We start from the raw sequence: 24,630 nt of genomic DNA, 5'->3' as shown, positions 1-24,630 counted from the left end.
GCTTGTGCTTCATCCAGCGTGGCATTTTGCATGATGTACTCTGCATATAAATACGCAGGGTGATAATATACAGCTTTCATGTACTCCTTTCCCAATTTAGAACCAGTCCATTGTTCCATGTCTGGTTCTAACTGTTGCTTCTTGACCGGCATACAGATTTCTCAGGAGGCCGGTAAGGTGGTCTGGTATTCCCATCTCTTTAAGAATTTTCCACAGTTTATTGTGATCAACCCAGTCAAAGGCTTTGGCATAATCCATAAAGCAGAAGTAGATGTTTTTATGGAATTTTCTTGCTTTTTCTATGATCCACCGGATGTTGGCAATTTGATCTCTGGTTCATCTGCCTTTTCTAAATCCAGTTTGTAAATCTGTGCCACTGGAGAAGTCCCGTAAAGTAGTCTTTTTAAAAGTGAGGTTTAAAGTTGATAAACTTAGTGATAAATCACTGGTGAAAACTTTAATATGTAAAGTAAGAGCTAAGTAATTGAGTTATTTCATAATAGAAGTTATAATTAGAAAGTATGTTAACTTACTGCCCTTAATAGTTTTACTCTAAGGAATTCTCAGTAGGCATTTAAGAAGCCTATATTTCAGTGACATCTCATTTTGTATTTGCAATATTTATAGACATTTTTCTTTTTCTTAAATGAGCTCTTACATGTTGTATCATATCTTGAAGTGATGAGTTATAGTATTCATATAGACAGTAAAAAGAGCTCTGCAGTCAAACTATATCCATTCAAATCTTGGTCCCAGCCATCACTAGAAAGTGCAGGTGACTTAACTCTTCTACCCTGTAGTTTCCTCAGCTGCAAAGTAAGGATATTTTACTCACTGATTTGACCTTTTGTGAAGATGGATTGAAGTAGTGTATATGTAACAATGTGCGTAAAGCCTTTGCACAAGATAAGTGTACTAAGCTTATGCTCAGTATTATTAGCCATTTCATTTTCTGTAGTGGGTATATATGAACAACATGAAATAGTGGATGTAACTAATGTATTGGTCAGTTGGAAATCTTGATTGTATTTCCTCTAATTCAGTGATTCTTTATATAATGATGAACACATTTCTATTTCCTCCAGCTTATCTTTCTGTATATATTTTGTGGCATGTAAAATAATCTTTATAAAATATAGAAATAATGTACTCAAAAATCAGTGACATTTTATGCAAAACAAATACACATTTTTGTTGCACTACAGTTTATAGATTAGGAAATAAATACTTCCTATTACTAAGTTCCTTACCTGAAAACAAAGCAAAGATGAATTCCTTATTTTGGTCTTAACAGCATTTCTTTCTTTTTCCTTGGGTTAGGGTTTTCCAGGTGACTTTGGAGACAGAGGCCCTGCGGGTCCTGATGGCAGTCCTGTGAGTAAAGAGTGAAGGTCCACCCTTGCATTCTAGAGTCATTTGGATTCCATAGCATCCGTACTTGTCATACTCATTACCACATTCCTGATAAGCACTCTTGACCAGACAATTGTGATAACCACTGAGCACATTCTATTTTGTGATTTTACAACAAGAGAAGTAAAACAAAGTGTTATAAATTCTGTCTTGAGATGGTCTTTACAAATCAGTATCTTGACTATGTTATACATTACTAAGTAAAATATTAGAAGTATACAATCACAATATTGACTTGTATATTTGGTGGGGGGCGGTGGGCGGACATGGGAAAGAAGCCTTTCATATATACATCAAGGTACTAACAAGCCTCATGTAAAAATTGTGCATTTAGTGATTGCTCTTTGGTACTCAAGCCTATCATTGATCTACCTTACTTTTGGGTAATTTATAGAGAAGTCTTTGAGGGGACCATTTAGATATCTGTGTTCAGATCAGGGAGTTAAAATGCTAAAATTAACATATTATAAAAAATGATGAAACACTGTTTTGCCTGAATTAGGAATAATTCCTATATTTAGACATCTGTAAATAAAATAGTGTTTGAAAATAGTTTCCTTTTATTTCATTTTCTAAGGTATAAACTATATTAGCCTATGCATTGAATTTAACAAAAGTTTTGTTATAAGGCTTGGAAGATAAAATAAGAGTAGAACTGATTTTGAAGAAAATTGTTAAAAAATCGAATCATGTCTTAAATAAAATGTTTGTCATCTTTTTCTTGCCCATGATTCCGAGCAGCTTCTCATTTCAGGCATAATAATGTTAAACATTATTTATATTTTTCTTTTATACCATTTATGTCTTTATACACTTAGTATGAAACCATCTTGTCAAGTATACATGAAGTTTGTTAGAGTTGGACTCCTACAGTATTTAACATTTTACCCTTTGAAATCTGCTTTTTATACTTAAATTACACTTTTTGACGGCATTTTGAATCATCTTTAAAATAAACTGGATATTTTCAATGTATTGGTTTATAATTCTTTAAATTTTATACTACACCTCTGTTTCAAAACAGTGTAAATGCAGAAAAAAAAAGGAAGGCTTATTCTTATACTTTGTGCCATGTAAATGATATAACACTGACGTGGTATAGATTAGGAATTATCACAAGGACTGTAATGATGAGGTCAAAAGACTGTCACAAAGGCTCATCAGGAAGCAACTGTAAAAATGATAGTTTAAAACCTCATACAAATAATTTAACCAAGTTGGGAATTTCTTACATTTGTATAGTGCTTTATGAAAATTTGCAGAACCTTTTATATAACAGTTTTCATTGTGTTCTTTACAAAATAAAAACAAATATTATTTTTATTTTATAAATGAGAAATTTAGAAAATTTAAACAAAGTACCTCAAAAGAGCTGACAGTGTTTTAAATCATCTGAAAATGTTATTCTCCCCAGCAAGTTGACCATCCTGTCTCTTCTCACTACATATAGGCTAATTAGGGCTTCCCTGGTGGTTCAGTGGTAAAGAATCCAACTGCAATGAAGGAGACGTGGGTGTGATCACTGCTGGGTAGGGAGGATCCCCTGGAATAGAAGCGGCAACTCAGTCCAGTGTTCTTGCCTGGGAAATTCCATGGACAGAAGGAGCTTGGTGGACTACAGTCCATGGGATCACAGAAGGAGCCAGGCACAACTTAGAGATTAAAAAACAACAGCAATAGGCTAAACAACAGTAGGCTAATGTTATGTCTATAATGCTGGCTATTATGAGACTCACTTAACAGACAGAGAAATCTATTATCCCAGGCTAGGTGGTAGTCCTGGCATCCAAAAGCATGGAACCAGGGCTACTTTTATAGAACGTTAGCTGCTACCAAAGAATTGCACATAGGATGCAAAAGAGTAGGGAAGTTGCAGAAGTTAGCTAGAGGAAGGTGAAATTTGATATATTTTTTCCTAGAAATTTTTGTCTTCACCTTTAGAAAATTCACTTAGTTTGGAATCAAATTTAACCAATTTTGCACATTTCTGTTACATAGGGACTTATAGGTAGCATTGGTCCTCCGGGATTTCCTGGGCTTAGAGTAAGTATCAAATATCATCCTTATAAAATCCTTTTGTGTGTATTTATATTTGTTCAATGTGTTTTACAAAATTTAGAATAAAGAAAATTTTTAATGTCATTGTTGAATATCAACCTTGCTCACATGTGTTTTCCTGCCAGATATGCGAATTTAATCAGTAATATGAATCTGAATATGAATTATACTTTAAGATAAGCTGAAATAACAAATTTTTACAGGTTAATGTATAAGTGTATTTATCTGTTTCATTGAAGGATACTTAATCAAGATTCAGTTTCTCCAGAAGTATGAGACCTAGAACAGCCACTTCTTTCCTTTGAGGTAGTCTTTCATACCACCTGGTCTGGAGAGACAGATAGGGCCAAACAAAAGCACATTGTAACTATAGGCTTTATGAGATAAAATTAAATAAATGGCTAGGAAAATTATCCTGAACAAAAGGTAGGAGCCAGACTTCACCAGTACCATTGAACATTTTCATACCTCATTTATTTATTGTACTTAAAATAATTATACAGTAAATTCAACTCTTAAATTTCACTAAAGTTTCTGATGTCATCAAAATACAGTTTACTAAAAGAAGTTCTTTGAAGGCTAAAACAATCCCTCCAGATACATGTCTTTCTGATACATTTTTGATTATTCATTTGACTAATCAAACTGTCATATGTATCTTCTGATATGTCTTCTTAAATATAAATTTCTCTTATCCAGACTTCTGGTTCATGACAGGGATATAAGTTACAGATATGGTGTATTAATTTAGAGCCATGTGCTCTAACATTGAACTGAATTAAAAGCAAGAATGACATACTTTTATGAAATGTAAGAAGCCTGATGAGAATAGAATTTTAAAGGTAAGCCTATTTCTATTCACATAAAAGTAGGGCATGACCGTGGCAGAGGTAGAATTTCCTTTAAAAATCAATTTAGAGCTCGCTCTAATGTAAAGTAGGTAATTGAGACTCCAGAGTTTTAGGCCATAAATTATAGCTACAGTATTTTTAGCTTGAACTTGAACACAGGTCTTCTGACTACAAATTTAAAGTTTTTCCCCCATCTTAACTTAACCCATGGCAGAAGGCAGTGGCCTGGCCAAAGGAGTATCTTTCAGAAATTTAGTTATTGAAACTGTGATAAAAATCAGCATAACAGATTTTAACTTTCCCATATGGGCTATCAGGAAGATAGAACTGAGAGTTTAAAAACTACAGTTAGTCTAAGACCTTTAGACTTTTCTCTTGTATAATATTGTTAGTAATTATAATAAAATTAGCAATAACAGCTCACTTTCATTTAGTATTTTCTATGCACCAGTCACAAAGATCAGGTAATTTAATTCTCAGAACAGCCTAAGACCATTTAGCTTATCACTGTTGAACTTGGATTTGAAGCCAGGTGATGTACATCCAGAGTTCAGAATTCTCCCCCTTGTGCTATACCATTTCCTTAAAACTTCTACAACCTTAAAATATGTATTGTATCTCTTAAGAGATTTCTTTAGATGTCATGAGAAGCCCTCTGTGAAGATAGAGCCCAAATGACCAATTTCTTTTCTCAGAATGTAGACTAGGGCTGTACCTGTAAGTGGTAGTCACTGGCCCTACCAGTGGGGAGAGACAGGAAGCAGGGGAAGAGAGCTGGACTCCAGAGACACACTTTGTGCATTCTTCATCTGACCTATTAGCATTAAAGTTGGTAGTTCCAAAGTTTCCATTATTATGTTTAAGACCCAGACCAATATTCTTTACATGGCTTAAGATGTCTAGGCTTTTGGTTCCTCTCTGCATCTTGAGAATATACTCTGCGCATAAGCCAAGCTGTTCATTCTTCAGATGCAGCGTGCTTACTACATGGCCTTTGCACTTGCTTGTCTGCCTGAAATAATTAAGCTCTACTTTTCTGCCCAACAGTTAACTGTTACTTATCTTTCAGTTCCAGGACTTAGCACAGTATATGACACATAATAATGCTCAATAAAAATACCTGGGTTTTCTGTCCTTTTTCTTCCTCCGTTCACCCTTTGGTAGGTGGGAAGAGATTCTATAGAAATGAAAATGGCTCATGAAACTAACAGTCATTTTTGTAGTGCTCACTGTTCTACAGTAATAGAGACGGTATTTTATACTTTTCAAAGTACTTTCTTTCACATGGATCTAATTTTTAAAGTAGATAGAACAGGTGTTATTACTTCCTCTCTTGTACATTTATTGTACAATTATTACAATTTTAATCAAAAGAGTGGGAGTACCATTATTATTATCATCTAGTTCATGAATGCTGAACTAGATCCCAGGCCTAAAAAGTATATATAAACAAATTAAGATTCCTGCTTCCTGGAAATATTATAATCTAATATGACCTCAAGTCAAGCCACGCCACTGAAAATGGAGCAATTTATCTTAGAAAATCAGAATGGCTTCACAAAGGAGATGTCTTTTAAGCTGTTTTGTTGACTGTATATGAGTGGGATGAATTGGGAAAGGGGCTCTTGGGCAGAAGAAGGCTGTGTTCAGATGCATAGATGTGGGGGGAAATGGAATGTTTTGGAAATGAAAAGAGGATGAGTGGGCTTGTGGCCTGGGAAGTATGGGGTAATGGGAGAGGAATGGAAGGAGCTGAGCGCTTCCCTGGTGGCTCAGAGGTTAAAGCATCTGCCTCCAATGCAGGAGACTTGGGTTCAATCCCTGGATTGGGAAGATCCCATGGAGAAGGAAATGGCAACCCACTCCAGTACTCTTGCCTGGAGAATCCCATGGACGGAGGAGCCTGGTAGGCTACAGTCCACGGGGTCGCAAAGAGTCGGACACAACTGAGTGACTTCACTTTCACTTTCACTTTTTCAGGAAAGACTATGTGAACTTTGGTGTTCCATATTAAACAGTTTATCTATTTGCCCTGAACTGTTGTTTTTCATGTGTTCCCTTCCAGCAGGGCAGGTATAGCTCCTGTTAAGAAGTGACACTGCTTTCTCTAGATTATTTTTTCCATGCAGTTAATTGTTACTGTCATTTGCCTTCTCAATTAGTAACAGTGATTATTGCCTGGTAGTGTGGCTGGGTATGGTCGAAAAGCCCAATAATGGCATTCACAATCTTTTTGGTGATATGTTCACTCATGAACTATAATTTTCTAGTGGCTGCTACTTTGGTAAGAACCTGCCCTTGGGTCTCTCTATTTCTTTGACTGACTTTGACTCAATCAGAGAAGGCAATGGCACCCCACTCCAGTACTCTTGCCTGCAAAAATCCCATGGATGGAGGAGCCTGGTAGGCTGCAGTCCATGGGGTTGCTAAGAGTCAGACACAACTGAGCGACTTCACTTTCATGCATTGGAGAAGGAAATGGCAACCCACTCCAGTGTTCTTGCCTGGAGAATCCCAGGGATGGTGGAGCCTAATGGGCTGCCATGTATGGGGTTGCAGAGAGTCATTTGTCACTCTGTGGGAGGCTTTTTTGTTTCTATTACTATATCCCAGACACCCTCTGCTAAGCCCCAGTGCATGAAATTATTTCTTCTGTCTGCTTCATCTTCTTATGGGAATGAAGTGTGGTAGGTAGGGAGTGTTGAAGGACCTTCAGGTTATCTTTATGGAGCTGAAAACTGTTACTAATCTATCATTAATCAATTTCAGAGTATGTAGTTTTTTAGGAGTAGGATTTTCCATACAGCCTGTGACATACCACAACATATTTGATGTTTCTTGGAAGTTTCTACACCCATATCATTTTACTTTCAAATTCTTTATTTTACTCAGTCCTTTATAATGAATATGTTTTTTGATACTTCTGAAATTTACTATTTTGTGATTTTTCTTTCAGAGATACTAAAAAGTAAAATAGAATATTGTACATACAAGGCATATTCATCTGAAGATGCCAGACTATGCACCGTAGTATATTTACTGAAATAAGAATTAAGGATATTGTCTATAGAAGAACAACAGGACAACAAAGAAATATTTGTTTTTGATATTCCTTTCCATTTCTTACATGAATTAGTGCTGTGTAATTTCCAAACAGAGACATTTATTGTATTTTGAATGACTATCAGAAGTTTGAAAACTATAAACTTTGAATAAACTAACCACTGTAATTATAAGAATAATTATTTCCCATCAATGGAATTTGTCAATGATGTATTGATGCTGTGTTTCCATTTGTTAAGTTGGAAAATATTATTCTGCCTCTCACAGTCTCATATTTTTCAGGATTAAACATGTTGGGAATAATTTATCTTATGTTTCACAGACTATAGGACTCACCCCAAAGTAAAGATGTCATATTTTCCATTCTGAAATTTGTAGTATATAAATGTGGACTCTTAGAAATACACTGTTATGTCAGCACTCTAGAAATCACTGTTTTAAATTTAAAGTTGATTTCTTCTTCCAGTATTCATTCCACACTTCATTTCAAAACTATTATGTGCCAATTATTATGTTGGGCTTGAGATATAAAAAAATGAATAAAACATGCTTCTACACTCACAGAATGCACAGACTAGGAAGACAGGGGAAAAACAAACAAAAAAGGAAACCAACCAAAAAAAAAAAAAAAAAAACAGTGCAGTATATTTAGTACTGTAGCAGAAGCATATTCCATTAATGGTTTTCAAAGGCTTGGAGCATGTGAGAAGGGAGAGTATGTTCAGACTAGAAAACAGTTCATTGTGTCTAGAATGTTGGATTTAAGAGGAGGGAGAAGGAAAAGGCAAGTAGGAACAACCGGAAGAAGGTGAGATGGAAAGTACTGATGGAAAACTAGTAGTAAGGGTCTGGAATACTGTCCTAAGAAGTATGGATTATAACTAAACTGAGCAACATTTTCAGCATTGTCACAAATACACCTTTAAAAATTCCTAAACATTTGGGAAGCATAAAAAGAAGGTTGAAAGCAACTCTTTGAGGATGAAGGATGATGTGTTAGCCAGGCACAGAGAGGTAGCAAGAGAAAGAAGGAAAAGAGGTAGTAAGAGAAAGAACGAGGAAGCAAGAGAAAAGAAACAAGAAGACATTGCTGACACAAAAATTAAGCGATCTCCAAACAATCAAGAGGTTTCCACTATTTTTTTCAAATTTTACTTTCAGAAACTTTTATCGTTGCTATTGCTCTTTGAATTTTAAGATGATGTGTTGAAGTTTTTCTGGGTTTCTTGCTTGCAAGAGATTGTAGTGGTAGTTAATGTTTTTGAGTAATCTTGCATTGGAGAAGTTAAATTGAAAAGCTTGATATTGGTGACTGTGTCTTTTTTTGTTTGTTTCCTCAACATTACCATACAGCACTACTACAATGTTTGATACATTTTCTGCTCAATAAATGTTAAATGATGAATGAATGAGAGAAACCCAGAAGAGCAGAGCCTTTTATTTACTACTCAATAAAGTAGCTTTTATTTACTACTTTACCGTAAGTTCCCTGAACTTAATGGTAAATTTTGTTATCTGTAAGTTGTAGATCATGAAGTCACTCGAATGCCTAGCACATAGTAACTGCCCAGTAAATATTTGCTGAATAAATAGGTGAAAGAAAAATATAAGAAAATCAAGTGAAGTATTTTTTTAACACTTCTTGGGAACATGGCACTAAAATATTTCCCCTATCGTCAAGATATCTCTCTGGAGAAGTATTTCAAAATGAATCCTGTGGATTAACTATTAGAACTCAAGGAAGAGAAGGATCCTAGTAGATTAGATCAGTATGAGTAGGCTTAAGGAAGCAGAATAGACCTCACTAAAATTTGAATGATTGGTATGATTTATAAATGTAAAGAGGAAAAGAAATTGTTAGAGAACAAGCATGTGTTGGAACTTAGTTAGATGAATTATTTCATTAAGTTTACCATGTTCTCTTTTTAATCCTAGTGGTGCTCAAGGATACCTTTCTTTCTTATTGCTTTCCAGGGCAGTGTTGGCCCTGTGGGACCAATTGGACCTTCTGGAATCCCTGGCCCAATGGTATGGTTCTGTTTACATAATGGATATTTCACTTTGATTTCTCTATAATGTCACAAAGTATCACTTTCTTTTTTAGGGTCTTTCGGGCAATAAGGGCCTACCTGGAATCAAAGGTGATAAGGTGATTTAAATATTTACATTGTCATAGAGATAATTTTTTTTATCACATTTACTTTTCTTTTGAGTCAATACCACTTATAAAATATTTTTTATTAAAATATGGGATCCAATCAGTAATATTAATTATATAAGTTTTCTCAAAAGTAGGACAAATAGAGAAATTATTCTCGTATAACTTGTATTTGCCTTCTTATCACCACATTTGCATTGCTTAAGTGTCTTTGTATGAAATTGTGCTCCCCAGGGTGAACAAGGCATTGCAGGAGAGCAAGGAGAAACAGGGTATACTGGAGACAAGGTACCATTAGTTTTATATAAATACAAAAGAAAAAAACAGTGAAAATGTATGCATTCTTTAAAAAGAAAGGAGTACTCATTATTTCAAATCATGTATTTTTTTTAGGATATAGTATCAATTTGATTCTGCATGTCTTGTTTGAAACATTTTCTCAATTTTTTTTTCAATAATTCCATGACTTCTTTTAATTGTTCGTAAGTAGAGGCATATCTGCCTTCTGTGGTGTAATAACTTCTCTCTTTACTGTTCCTTTAGGGTGCTGTGGGTTTTCCTGGACCGCCAGGGATGAGAGGAAAGCCAGGACCTTCAGTAGGTTTGAACTTTCGCTTGTCCTTTCTGATTCATGGAGTGCACACTATGGCATGACTCTTGATACCTGTTGGTGTTCGTGGAGTGTAAGAAGTAGGGTTTAAGTCTACCAGTATGGCATTTTCTCTCCAGTTTTAGAATACAGCTAATCCTTGAAGTTTTCCACTTACATCCCATAGATTATGGGACCTCACCCTCCTTACCTCCTCCATCCCAGTCCAGAGCCAAATTTCCATGAGCCTTAAAGATTTTGGTTAATCTATTATAGATAGAATTTAAACTAAGCAGTAGATTTTAAGCCAGAAAATATAAAGCAACCTTAAATAACACTGTAATTTATCTAAATATCTGTTTCACTAAGGAAACATTCTGAAGAAAAGATAGCATGTCATACTCTCTTATGGGCCCAAATATTCTAGTTCCTTGTCTTTTTTAAATCTTTGAGGATCAATTAATTGAAATAAAAGGATACTATGTATCATAGTTAACCTGAAGCCTGGTAAATTATAAAACTAAAGTTACTGAATACTTAAAAACATTTAAATAGAGTGGTTAAAACTTGAGTTAATGGTATATATCTACATATTAAAAATCATAGTAATGATTATACCTAAAATTCACTGAGTGTTTACAAAAGCCAGGCAGCTTCCCTGCTGGCTCAGACGGTAAAGCGTCTGCCTACAATGTGGGAGACCCGGGTTCGATCCCTGGGTCAGGAAGTTCCCCTGGAGAAGGAAATGGCAACCCACTCCAGTATTCTTGCCTGGAAAATCCCATGGACGGAGAAGCCTGGTGGGCTACAGTCCATGGGGTCGCAAAGAGTCAGACACGACTGAACGACTTCACTTCACTTCACTTCATGCAGTATTCTAAGACCTATACTTCTAGTTTAATCCTTAAAACAGTCATATGAATTTGGTACTATTCCTATTCCTATTTTACCTATGAGGAAAAGTGAGACACGGAGACTTAAATAACTTGCCCAAGGTCCCATAGTTAGTTGGTAGTCACCCAAGGAGACCTTGGTGACCACAGATGTCAGAGTCCATGTATGTAGCCACTGTGCCATAGTGTTTTATGCTTCAGTGTTTTAAGATTGTTTTAGGGTTTTATGCAACTCTTTGATCCAAAATGAAGTGTAGATCCAAAATGAAGTGAAAGTCGCTCAGTCGTGTCCGACTCTTTGTGACCCCATAGACGATACAGTCCATGGAATGAATTCTTCAGATCCAAAAATTAGATATAAAATTATAATTTAGTAATCTAACATTATAAAAGAGTGTTGTTTTCCTGAGCAATTTCACCATGTTTCTCTAACTCCACCCTCTCATCTTTAGATTGTTTATTTTTGCATCAAAGTAAGCAGCATTAACAGAGAAGGCAATGGTTACCCACTCCAGTACTCTTGCCTGGAAAACCCCATGGACGGAGGAGCCTGGTAGGCTGCAGTCCATGAGGTTGCTAAGAATCGGATACGACTGAGCAACTTCACTTTCACTTTTTTTCATTTTCACACATTGGAGAAGGAAATGGCAACCCACTCCACTGTTCTTGCCTGGAGAATCCCAGGGACGGGGTCGGGGTGGGGGGGGGGTGCCTGGTGGGCTGCCCTCTATGGGGTCGCACAGAGTCAGACACGACTGAAGCGACTTAGCAGCAGCAGCTAGCAACATTAACTTACGTAGCTTTACGTCACCATTCCTTATGACTTCTAACAGTGACAGCATTTTATATACATTTCCCAGGAATCATTTAATCCAAAGAGCAGTTGTTGGCATCTGTTTATCTAATGATATGTTGATGGTGAGCTTTGCCTTTACTACTTTTCACTCAGTTGACAGTGTACCCAGACTTGTGCCATGGATGTGAATCTCATAAGGGCAGGAGAATGGGTCAAGCTAACAAAAAGCTTCTGTTTTTCAAGGATGATTTGAAATCATGTAAAAGAAGCTTAACTATCTGCAGTGTTAGCAAAATACTTCTTTTGATAGTAATGAAATGGTATGACATATTTTCTAAGGCCAGTACTAAGTAATAAATGGCATTATTCTCATGCTTTATAATTAATTACTTGAGAAAACTAGTCATATCATGCTTATATCAGGTAAACCTTTTTAATGCCTTCTTTACTCTTTGATTTAATTTACAATGATTGCATATTTATTGAAATTAGGGAAGGCTGGATAACTGGTCTAAATAACAGAGATGTAGATTTTGGTTCCAGCCTTGACACCGACCTGCTGTGACATTGGATATTTAACCACCATGGTATCTAGTTTCTCATGTTTAAAATTAGTGTCAGACTATATCATATGTAAGGTTCCTTGCAGCTCTGTGACTTTTTAATACTTTCCTCTCAGTAATAATGCTTATCAGTGTTTTTCTAGTCCAAGCTAAAGCAAAGACTTCCTGATTCACCTTTAACATGTTGTCTTAAAACCTTTAATTTTTTTTCCTTCTGGAGTCACTAGACACTCTAATGTGGTACTTCCAGGCAGTGATTCAGGGAGCATGAAATGATGAGAGTGAGGCTTTTACTTGTTCATATTATACGTTTCTGTACTATTCTAATAAAAAATGTTAATATCAGCAGGGATTACTTTGGTCAGAGACAGCTGATTATTTTTTGTTTGTTTTATCAAATCTTGAAAAATATGTACTTTGGACTGAAGATGGGATAAGAGACAGGAATTATTATCTGTGAGACCACCTTGACTTTAGACTCCCACTTTATCACTTGCTTGTATCTTACTATTATTTAAAAAAGTGTAGATGTTTGACTTAGAAACCTTTCCTAGTTATGGAAAGAGACACTTGTTCAATGAAACATTTCTTACAAAAATCAGCAGCTATATTAAAAATAAATTGTACAAGGTGGTGTCTTTCTAAGGCATTTGCTCCCTATCATGCAACGAATGCCAAAGTCACGAATGTCTTTCTTCTTCTCTGTCCCCGGCTTTCGGTTTTCTGTCATCTACAGAGCTAGTGTCTGATACTGTTTTCAAATGGATCTAGGTTGTAACGTGAAAGAATGCTTTCAAGAGAAAAGAATGTTCTGATCCAGCAGGTTTTTAACCTTCTGAAATAGGGAAACTTTTACTCTGCAAGTTTTTAAAAACTAGCGAAAATGACCTATCTGAAGTTAAGAAGTGTTGTTTTTTTAAAGAGAAACAACAAAGTCAATTATGTCCTTTTCATATTTTAGGTAGAAGTTGCTGCCATTTAGAGCAGTTTACTTAGTCGTTATTCAGTTCTTTACATTTCTATGAAGGTAAATTGACATTCAAGGAAACTTGCAGTTGAAGGTTTTCAAAATGAAAAGTTTTCTGAAGGATAAATAAAATTATTCCACAAGTTCATGTTCTTAAATATCAGGTTGTGGATCAACTTTTCTGATAACAAAGGCCTGCTGTATTCCATTTTTTCCTCAAGCTTGTACATTTAGCGTCTTGTTTAGATTTTGCCACTAGAGGGCCTCAGTGAAAATGCTGTTTCTATCTGAGGTACTTTTTCATTTCAAGAATTTGACTCCCTTAGATATACTCACTATGGAGTATGATTTTGTTTATTTAGGGGAACTTAAGTGAACTTCTGCATAAGATTTGACTACTTTTCTCTAGGTTTATTTGTAGGTGTACTGTGTACTGCTTAAGTCCAGAGACTGTAGCACTGTATGAGAAAGAATTTAGTACACATGGAAAACTATGCTTTACTTCTTGGAAACTGGATACACCCATGTACAGAAGAGTTTATTGTTAATAAATTCAAGAAATTTTATATATTCTTTGACCTGTTGTCAGATTTGAAACTCACATAGAAATTTAATATGACAAAAATAATGAATTCAGTTGTTCTGATGAAAACAAGGATATCAGACTATTGGCCTTCCGTGTTCTGTAGTTTCACCTCTTGAGAGCATCACCAACCCTCTCCAGGATCAGGCTTTTACCCTTCTTCTCCAGCCCTGATTTCACATTGTTAATCTGAATGTCAGAAAATGGCTGCAGAGATATAGAAATCAAATCTTCAGAAGTTTAATCAAAGGATCAAAGCAATCTAGGAATTCTAGGTAACACCCAGGAGATGAGCGAGGATGTGAATGGGAGGATTAATAGTTATAAAACTGATCAACATTTAATGAGTCCGTTCTGTGTGCTAAGCACCGTGCTTATCGCTTTACATTTGTCTCATCTATTTCTCACAGTGACTGTAAGACTGTCAGTATCATTATTATTATTCCTGTTTTATTGGTGAGAAAATAGGCTGAGAGAAGTTAAGCTACAGGCATTTAAACCCAGGTGATTCTTAATTACTTAATCAGGCCCCTTATAGTTACCAAAGGAGAGAGAATTTTTCAAAGGCAATCCTAGAATTCTAGTTGTTTATGAAAGCAGTTCCTATCTAGAGTTTCCTACTTTGTTAAGTCACACTTTATTCTCTTATCTTTGGATAACACACACCCACACCACAATTATTTTCCTTCATTTGATTTCCATTAAATTGTATCTCTAATATTTAGAGGTAAATATGTATAGATCTATATGTATCTTATATAATAAGTTTCATACAATTATGATGATTTTAAGTCTTTCTGAATAGTCATTACAACTTTGAAATAATATATTGACTGCTGTTTGCCTGAAAGTCATTACAACTTTGTGTGACATAATATATTTAGTAGTTTTTACATACTATGTTTCCTTTTTCAATCATATTTATTAAATTAATGTTTATACTTTGATTTCTCTCCCCCAACCTCCACATTGTAGGGCCAAACAGGTGACCCAGGACTCCCGGGGCCATCTGGCCCTCCAGGACCAGAGGTAAAATGTTGGTGGGAATGCAATTAATTTAAATAAATGTCATAGCAATTAAACTTGGTTAGTTAAACCTTTTATATCATAGGCTTAAGCAAGATTCTCTTTAAAGTTTATATCTTTGTAAACAGTTTGGACTAAATGTTTTCTGATATGTCGGGAGGTATGCAACAGTGATCTTCAGAAAATAGAAAAGGTATAGCCACATAGTCCTGGTTAGATCACAGTCGATTTATTTGTTCTGCACAACAACTACTAGAAACACATAGGTGGGGCTTGCAGTCAAATTTCAGAACATAAATGCCGTTGAATTTTTAATGCAGACTGCTTCCAATTTTTTCGTGTGTGCATATCATTTGGATCTCATTCTAGAATAAACACGAGTGAGTCTGTAGTACATGCATCAGATTTGCTTGTATAGTATATTCTTTGAAATTCTTACTTTGGCTTAATCCTTGATGTAGAGGGGCTTTTTCTTTTCTACAAGACTGCATAGGACATAAACTTATGAGATGAAACATTTAAGTTTTTTAAAAAAAATCATTTAATGAGTCAAAGATATACTACATGGAGATAAGTTTCTGAAGCTCACCCTAGTTCAAAAATATAAACCAAAATATAGGCATACATAAATATATAACCCTGTAGTCGATGGGGGAACAAAGAGTTGGAACAACTGAGCGACTAAACAACAAAAAAAATATAAATACACATTCACATCTAATTCAGAGTCACAGATGCAGCAGTAACACTGAGAAAGTGGATTTGGCTTCACAATAAATAAATTAGATCAATAAAGTCCCCATAGTGTCAAAGCAGTAGGCGGAGTTTCTAGGAATAGTGCTATCTTGATGCTCCTTCTCTTTGTAAACTCTAAGGTCTGTTTCTTACTCCACAACTGTCTTTCAGAATTGGCTGATTTCTTTTAGCAAATGTCTATTCTTACTGTCTAATTTAAAAACATATTAGAGGTTAATGGTTCAAAAATCAAGACAATATAATTGCATCTAGTTTTAATAATAGGTAATAGGAGGTAAAATAGAGCAATGTATTGATGTCATGATGCTGGGAGGAATGAAATTGTTTATAGTAATAAAATTTATTATTAACAGACAAAATAGTAATTAACTGATTAATCTGTTTATCTTTTTTTATGAGCCTGCATTCTTTTAATCGTTTGTCATAAAAACATTCCTGGAATGAATCATATTTACCTGTCTTCATCATACTGAGGATGTAGAATCTAACTAATCTTTTATTATCTTTAAAGGTTATTTTTATGAACATGGATTACTGTATTATAATTTTAGTTACATATGGTATATATCCTAGAAGGAGTGTGTCATCTCCTTGCTATCAGTGTGGTTTAGAATTGTTTCCTTTTCTTTATAAAGCCAGTTTACAGTATGCATGGGCCATGTTTTCACTCATCACTTAGTTTTCCAGAAATTATTTTCTCTGTTGCTTTTGAAATTTTATGATTTTCAGTCACCATTCAGAGCATTGCCTAACTGTCTTTGAGTCCTGGAAGGTACTCAGTCCCAACATATACCAATTCTTCCTCCTTTTGTTGTTGTTGTTCAGTTGCTAAGTCACATCTGATTCTTTGTGACCCTATAGACTTCAGCACGCCGGGCTCCTCTGTCCTTCACTATCTCCCAGAGTTTGCTCAAATTCATGTCCACTGAGTCAGTGATACTATTTAACCATCTTGTCCTTTGCCACCCACTTCTCCTCCTGCCCTCAATCTTTCCCAGCGTCAGGGTCTTTTCTAGTGAATCGGCTCTTTGCATCGGGTGGCCAAAGTGTTAGAGCTTCAGCTTTAGCATCAGTCCTTCCAATGAATACTCAGGGTTGATTTCCTTTAGGATTGATTGGTTTGATCTCCTTGAAGTCCAGGGGACTTCCACGAGTCTTCTCCAGCAGCACAGCTAGAAGGCATCAATTATTTGGTGCTCAGCCTTCTTTATGGAACAACTCTTACATCCATACATGACTACTGGAAAAACCATAGCTCTGACTATACGGACCTTTGTCGGGTGCTTTTTAATATGCTATCTAGGTTTGTCAAAGCTGCTTTCCTTTCAAGCAGGAAAGGTTAGTCATAGCTTTCCTTTCTTTTAACTTCATGGCTACAATCACCATCTGCAGTTATTTTGGAGCTCAGGAAAATAAAACCTGTCCCTGCTTCCCTTTTCCTCTTCTATTTGCCATGAAGTGATGGGACTGAATGCCAAGATCTTAGTTTTTTGAATGTTGAATTCTAGGCCACTCTCTTCCTTCACTCTCCTCTCCATTTTCACTCTCCTCTTTCACCCTCATCAGGAGACTTTCTTTAGTTCCTCCTCACTTTCTGCCATTGGAGTAGGACATCTGCATATCAGTGGTACATCTGCTATTTCTCCTGGCTGGCAATCTTGATTCCAACTTGTGTTTCATCCAGCCACACTTCGCATGATGTATTCTGCATGTAAGTTAAATAAGTAGGGTGACAGTATACTGCCTTATCATATTCCTTTTCCAGTTTGGAACTAGTCAGTTGTTCTTGACTGGTTCTGACTATTGCTTCTTGATCCACATACAGGTTTCTCAGGAGGTCATCTGGTATTCCCATCTCTTTATGAATTTTCCCCAGTTTGTTGTGATCCACATTGTCAAAAAGTGTTAGCGTAGTTGATAAAGCAGAAGTAGGTTATTTTTCTGGAACTCTTCTGCTTTCTCCATAATCCGGTGAATGTTGACAATTTGATCTTTGGTTCCTCTACCTCTTTGAAGCCCAGCTTGTTTATCTGGAAGTTCTTGGTTGACATACTGCTAAAGCCTAGCTTGAAGGATTTTAAGCATAACCTTGCTAGCTTGTGAAGAGAGCACAATTATATGGTAGTTTGAACATTCTTTGGAATTGTCCTTTTTGGGGACTGGAATGATAACTGACCTTTTCCAGTCCTGTGGCCACTGCTTACCTATTTTAAATTGTTTATGAGGCTAAAGATGCAACCTGTGTTCTCTCAATAAGTGGTGCAAGGTTGTTTTGGGAAATGGGGCTAAATCCACAGATCATAATTTCTTCTTGATCATAGAAATATAATATGTAGGATTTCATATATAAGGCAGCACTTCTGTTTAAATCCTTCTTGACATTAGGCTCTTAATAGAATTGTATGTCCAAGAATTTAAAATAGCATGTTTAACCATATATCAAGCCTGAAAAGTTTCTTGTTGCATAGCAAATGAATTTTCTCAGGTAAACAATCATATATGTTATGCTATATTTAGACTTTATCCTGTGGACAATGATCAAAAAATTTTAACCAAAGGAATACAATTATCAGAAATGTATTTCAATGTATAAGTGGTAGATGGAACAAAGAAGAGAAGGAGACAGGGAGAGATGACAAGGAGGAGAAAAAGGAGAGGTGGCAAGACTGTGGCTATTTGGGAGGATAATGCAAGGCCAAGGGGCTAATGATGAGGGCCTGTAAAAATAGAGAGGAAAGGACGGCTTCAAGAGATAATTAGGAAATATGATTCACAGCACTTGAATCACAGTCCAGTTCATTCAACTCATGTGAGAAAGGAATAAAAGATGCATGTAATAATTTTGGCTTGAACAGTTGGGGAGAATGTAGATCTTCATTCTAAAAACAATAAAAAAGAAGGAGGAAGATATTTAGGGTGAGTGGAGATAATGCTTTGGTTTTAATTTTGTTAGGGCTAAAGTGCCTATGGGATATACAGGAAATTAGTCTCATAAACTTATAGAAAATTGTAGACTTAAAACTCAGAATGAACTAGAGAAACATGTTGGTATAGTACTCCACATAGAAGTATTAAATGAAGCAATTGTAATAGATGAAATTATTTAGGACTTGTGAAACAAGATTTAGAAGTACTATTCCTAGACACCTCCAGAAGGTGAATGTCATTCTCTGTTTACAGTATAATTAAGTTTTAAATTGACAATAATAAGAACAGTAAAATAAACTTCAGTAACTTAAAAACATCATGAGAATAAAAAAAATCACAATGGAAATTAGAAAATATTTAGAATTGAGTAACAAATCATATAAAATCCAATATTGTACCTAAAGCAACACCCAAACCCTAGAGGGAAATTCACAGACTTCAGTGCATTTTTAAAAAGCAAGGAAGATTGATAATAAAGAAGTTATCCCTACACAAGGCTTAAGTTAATAGTTGAAAAATACGATGCTTGGGATTGATGTCTTCTGAATAAGAATTGAGGAGGTAGCCTGAGTACCTTGAGCAAATTACTTGTTTTTTTTTGTGTGTGTGTGTGAATATTGGAATATATATATGCTTAAGTTTATCTTTTATTAAATGGCTTCTCAGTTGTCCCAGAACCATTTGTTAAGCAATTTGTCTTTGCAGCAGTGATTTTAAGATGTCACTGTTATCATATACTAAATTTTCATGGTTTTTGGGTCTATGTCTGAACTTTGTTTTCTGTTCCACTTGAATGGTTGTCTGTTCCTACACACTTGTCATGTTGTTTTAATGATAAGAAGCTCTATGATATTTTGTAACTTCATTGAAAAATAACTGGGAATAATCAGCAAATATAATTATATTTACAAAAGTATACAATGTGATGATTTGATATACATTGTGGAATTATTGTCATGATCAAGATAATTAGTACATCCATCACCTCATGTAGTTCTTTTAAATTAAAAAAAAATTGTTATTGGAGTTTAGTTGACTTACAGAGTTGTGTACATTTTAAATGTAAAACAAAGTGAATTGGTTTGCATATACATATATCCACTCTTCTTTAGATTCTTTTCCCTTCTAGGTCATTACAGAATATTGAGTAGAATTCCATTGCTACACAGTAGGTCCTTGTCTACCTATTTTATATACAGGAGTATGTATATGTTAATCCCAAATTCCTAACTTATCTCCCTGCTCCTCTCCACTATCCCCTTTTGTAGCCATAAGTTTATTTTCTATGTCTGTAAGTCTATTTCCTTTTAGTAAAATAAGTTCATTGGTATCATTTTTTTATATTCCACATATAAATGACATCATATGATGTTTGTCTTTTGCTAACTTCACTTAGCATAAGAAACTATATTCATTTTGCTTCAGATGGCATTATTTCATTCTTTTATGGCTGAGTAATATTCCATTGTATATACATACAACACCTTTCGTTTGTTGATGGATGTTTCAGTTGCTTCCATGTCTTGGCTGTTGTAAATAGTACTGCAGTGAACTTTGGAGTGCACTTACCTTTTTGAATTATGCTTTTCTCTGAATATATACCCATGAGTAGGATTGTTAGATCATACTGTAGCTTTATTTTTAGTTTTGTAAGGAGCTTCCATACTGTTTTTCATAGTGGTTGTACCAATTTATATTGCCACCAACAATGTTGAAGGGTTCTCTTTCCTCTACACTCTCTCCAACATTTATTGTTTGTAGATTTTTTTGATGATGACCATTCTGATCAGTGTGAAGTAATACTTCACTGTACTTTTGGTTTGCATTTCTCTAATAATTAATTGTGTTGAACATCTTTTCTTGTGCTTTTTGGCCATCTGTATGTCTTCTTTGAAAAAAATGCCTATTTAGATCTTCTGTCCACTTTTTTTTATTGGGCTGTTTGTTTTTTTATGTTGAGCTTCTTTTCATGTGCTGTATCAACACTTATTTTTTGACCTAATAGGTCTGTTTGTTTTAATGGGATGTACTACGGTTGTTGTCGATCCAGTTACATTGGGGCCACAACTGGTACTTATTTCTCCCTCCTTCACTATCCATTTCAAATCCCTTTCACTCTCACCTTCTTCTCAGTAGGTCTTGGTGACTTGTCTAGTGGCTAACCTGAACCGAGGGCATGAACTTTTGTTTGGAGTTCCATTGTATCACCTGTATTCCACATAAATCCCTTCCTGCCTCTTTGGGATGAAGCAGTCTTTCCTCCTGTTCCTCCTGTTTTTCAGTCAATTAACCATGCCAAGTTGGTGACCTCTCTTTTTGTTTGCTTATATCTTATCATAAAAAATCTAAAGTGCAGTGGTAGTAGCCATAATTTTTAGTTTAAGAGCTTTGCTGTGTCTCCTGTCAAGGGAGAGCCCCTTTGGATATCAGGATCTCCATCCCTGTGAAGTCCAAGATTGTGGGGACAGAAAGCAAAAATTATCCTGTTTTACTAGAAGTGATGGCAGATAGGACCACACACACTTCTACTTCTTAGTTTCCAAACTTGTGTATCCTTCTTATTAGAGACAAAACATCCTCTGGGCTTGTTCTTCAGTTATAACTTTAGAAGGCAGTTCCAATGTTCCATGAGACTGGCTGCCTCTAGATGGTACAAGGTGGATTAAGACAAATGGACCATATCATGGGGGATACTTTTATATCTCCTTCAATGTAGAGATGCTGTGCTCTGTGGGCATCCATGCCTGTGGGTCAGGTATTCTGTAATTCCCTAGACAGTGGTGCTAGTTAAACCTATAAAGGGAGGAGAGGCACACTTAACTAAAATACCTGTCTCTGTAAAGATGAACTGCTGATACTTCTAGATTGAAAGGGGCCCACATGAATGTAAACTACCTTTCAATCTCTTAAAAATCATAAATGAAAAGGGTGCATTTGCCAAATCAGTGGTTACACACCATGTGAAGGGGGTCTCAATCATCTGCTTGGGTAATAATATTATTTGATACATCTGACACAGCAGCTGCAACTGGGGCTGTGGTGGTCTACAATCATTCTCCAGAATAAAACTGATCTCTGTAGAGGCCAGTCTGACAAATTAAACCGTGCTCTGATAGAGAGCACAAACCCTACGTATTTTAGATCTTGAATGATGGTACTAATCTTGGACATTCTCTCCACATATAATTTTATTGGCACTTACGTGGATGTGTATTGTTGTTTAGCTGCTTAATCACATCTGACTCTTGTGACCGCATATACTATAGCATTCCAAGCTCCTCTGTCCATGGAATTTCCCAGACAAGAATACTGGAGTGCATTGCCATTTTTTCCTCCAGAGGATCTTCCTGACCCAAGGATCGAACCCACATCTCCTGCATTGGGAGGTAGATTGTTGACCACTGAGCCATCAGGGAACCCCATATAGATATTAGTGACTGGCTGATCCTTAGAACCAAAGGTGCACATAACTATAGGAGTATCCTTGCCTTTCTGGCTCCTCTTTAAGAGAAAATGCAAATAAGTTACTAATTTTCACAGATCCTTTAGAGATGCCTACTTTTAGTTTATTTTATTTGTTTGGCTGCGCTGACTCTTCTTCGCTGCTTGTGGGCTTTCTCTGGTTGCAGAGAGCGGGGGCTACTCTGGTGTAGTGTGTGGGCTTCTCACCTTGATGGCTCCTTTTGTTGAGGAGCACAGGCTCCAGGCACTAGAGCTTCAGTAGTTGCAGCTCACTGGCTCAGTGGCTGTGGCACTCAGGCTTAGCTGCTCCATTGCAGGTGGAATCTTCCTGGACCAAGGATCAAACCCATGTCCCCTGCCTTGCAAGGTGGATTCTTCATCCACTGTACCCCGAGGGAAGTCCTAGAGATACCTATTTTATGTTAATCACTAAAACAAACAAAAAAATGGTGAATTAGATTAGGTCTTAACTTCAAAGAGCTTGAACATGAGTTTGAGCAAGCTCCAGGAGTTGATGGACAAGGGAAGTCTGACATGCTGCAGTCCATGGGGTCGCAAAGGGTCGGACACAACTGAGCGGCTGAACTGAATACTAAATTCAGACTGTGTAAAGCCCCCACTGTCTCTTTTTCCCAAACATCAAGATTAATTAGGTTTGATAAAAATAGAAAATCAGGTCATTCTTTAATAGTCTAGGATCAGTGTAGTTCTCAGAGAAAATTAAGAAATAGCCAAAGAATTTCTTTCCTGAGGCCTCTGGTCTCTCCTGTGTATATTGTTTCCCTCTTGGGCATGAGTTCTTATCTATTTCAAACAACCAGTGTATCTTTTTCCTTCCATAATTTACCCTTCTTGTCAAAGCCTAGTTTTAGAGAAAGACCTGATAAATATATCTCACTTCCATCATTAACTGATTAACAGCTAAGGGCAATATAATTCCCTCTCAAGGATATTTACATTTCAACACTAAACAGAAAGCTGAAACTAACACAATGAATTTTGAGTTGTAGAATTTGACATTGGCATTGAAAAAACTATTCATCATTAAAGATCATCTGAACAAATGTCACTTCAAACTACTTAAGTTTTTTTCTTGCTTCTTAGCATTTTGCTTATTCCAGGTGAATTATTAAATTTCTGTAACAAAGAAGTAAATATACCTGTGCATTCAGCTTTTTACAGAATTATAAATATTAGAGGTATCTCAAAACATGTACTTTTAAAACATAGTTTAAATTTTTTCCATAATAGTTCTTTGTCTTGTATAAAAATATATGGAAAATACTATGCCAGACTCTTTTCTTTTTCTTTAACCATAATAATATCAGTTTTGAGCACTGACCTTATGCTTCCTCCCAGTTCTGGCAGTGAACCACCTTCAAATTTGGTAGCAGGATAGTTAGAATGTTTGTTTATCCAGCTGTTAACCTCCCTGGGCTACAGCGATTTCCAAGTAGTTGAATTTTGGATGAAGTTCTTGGTAAATGAAGCCAGTTGTTTACAGCACAAGTGACCACTAATCACAGAGATACCAGAAGTGGACATGAAGTGGGCCCTCTTTTTCTACCAGGGTGGTCTTCATTAGAGACCAAAACTGAAGTTCATTTGGAGACTCTGCTCATATAAAGTCAAGCTGTGCTTCTAAATGTCCGTTTTAGCACTTTAATGAACTTAACCAGAATAAGGCTGCCTGCGGCCAGCTATATGAGTTGAGTAGAACTTAGTGCTTATGAATTCCCTTCATTTAAACCAATTAGATCTTTGGCGTCTTTTACCACCTGGGTTTTGTTGGGTTAATTTGGTGTTCCTAGTTGTTACTCAGAAGGTAATGCTGAAAGAAAATGTGATTAAATCAGTCAATAAAAAAATTATTTCTTGAGTTCCTACAGTGGGCATGGTTGTGCCTAGTGAGCACAGTAGGATATATTCGAAAATGTATGTATTATCCATAATTTGGGGAAATTTACAGCCTGCTTGAGAAAGACAAGATATGTACATACACTGTTACATAATGATAATGGCATCATGTGAGAATTAGAATAGTATAGTTCAGTGTTAGTAGAAAGAGATTAACAAGAGATAGGATAATTAGGGAAGAGTTCATGGAAATGATGAATCTTGAATTAGATTGTTGATGAATAAGGGCAGGAAAGCAGGAGGGCGGTACAGACAGGGTAAATCGCACGAGCAGAGATGGACATCCAGGTACTGAACCATATTCATGGTGGATGTACGGACAGTGCTTAAAACTGGCTAGCTGATACAGAGTCCTTGTGTTGGTACAGAGTGACAGATAAAGTTGTAAAAAGTAGATTGGTGCCAGTTGAATAAGGCCTTTGATTCCAAGCTGTGTCAGAAACAGTGTTCAGTAGCCAGCCAATCCTAATGTCAATGGTATTGTGGAAAAAAATATGGAACCTTCCCCCTCATCTCCCAGGTAAACCAGTGATAGTAGTATTGATTTGCCTGCTTTCTGCCCATTGGTCAGTTCAGTCGCTCAGTCGTGTCTGACTCTTTGCGACCC

The 24,630-nt window shown here is 36.0% G+C and overlaps 1 protein-coding gene across 5 annotated transcripts in view; it reads left to right on the top strand.

Annotated features, from left to right (window-relative positions):
- The window catches only part of COL24A1 (collagen type XXIV alpha 1 chain), a 392,145-nt gene that overhangs the window by 130,832 nt on the left and 236,683 nt on the right, over window positions 1–24,630 (top strand). For 3 of the 5 annotated variants that reach the window (XM_069596489.1, XM_069596509.1, XM_069596499.1), the window contains exons 14-20: window positions 1,321–1,374; window positions 3,412–3,456; window positions 9,360–9,413; window positions 9,490–9,534; window positions 9,778–9,831; window positions 10,087–10,140; window positions 14,910–14,963. In XM_069596489.1, the coding sequence (XP_069452590.1) occupies window positions 1,321–1,374; window positions 3,412–3,456; window positions 9,360–9,413; window positions 9,490–9,534; window positions 9,778–9,831; window positions 10,087–10,140; window positions 14,910–14,963 (360 nt within the window). Of the gene's footprint in view, window positions 1–1,320; window positions 1,375–3,411; window positions 3,457–9,359; window positions 9,414–9,489; window positions 9,535–9,777; window positions 9,832–10,086; window positions 10,141–14,909; window positions 14,964–24,630 lie in introns of those variants that run through there. The other 2 variants (XM_069596518.1, XM_069596526.1) reach the window with 2 other exon arrangements.

This window comes from Ovis canadensis, chromosome 1 (assembly GCF_042477335.2).
Source record: "Ovis canadensis isolate MfBH-ARS-UI-01 breed Bighorn chromosome 1, ARS-UI_OviCan_v2, whole genome shotgun sequence".
NCBI lineage: Eukaryota > Metazoa > Chordata > Mammalia > Artiodactyla > Bovidae > Ovis > Ovis canadensis.
Note: the sequence above shows the minus strand (reverse complement) of the source record. Positions and strands in the feature narration are given on the sequence as shown.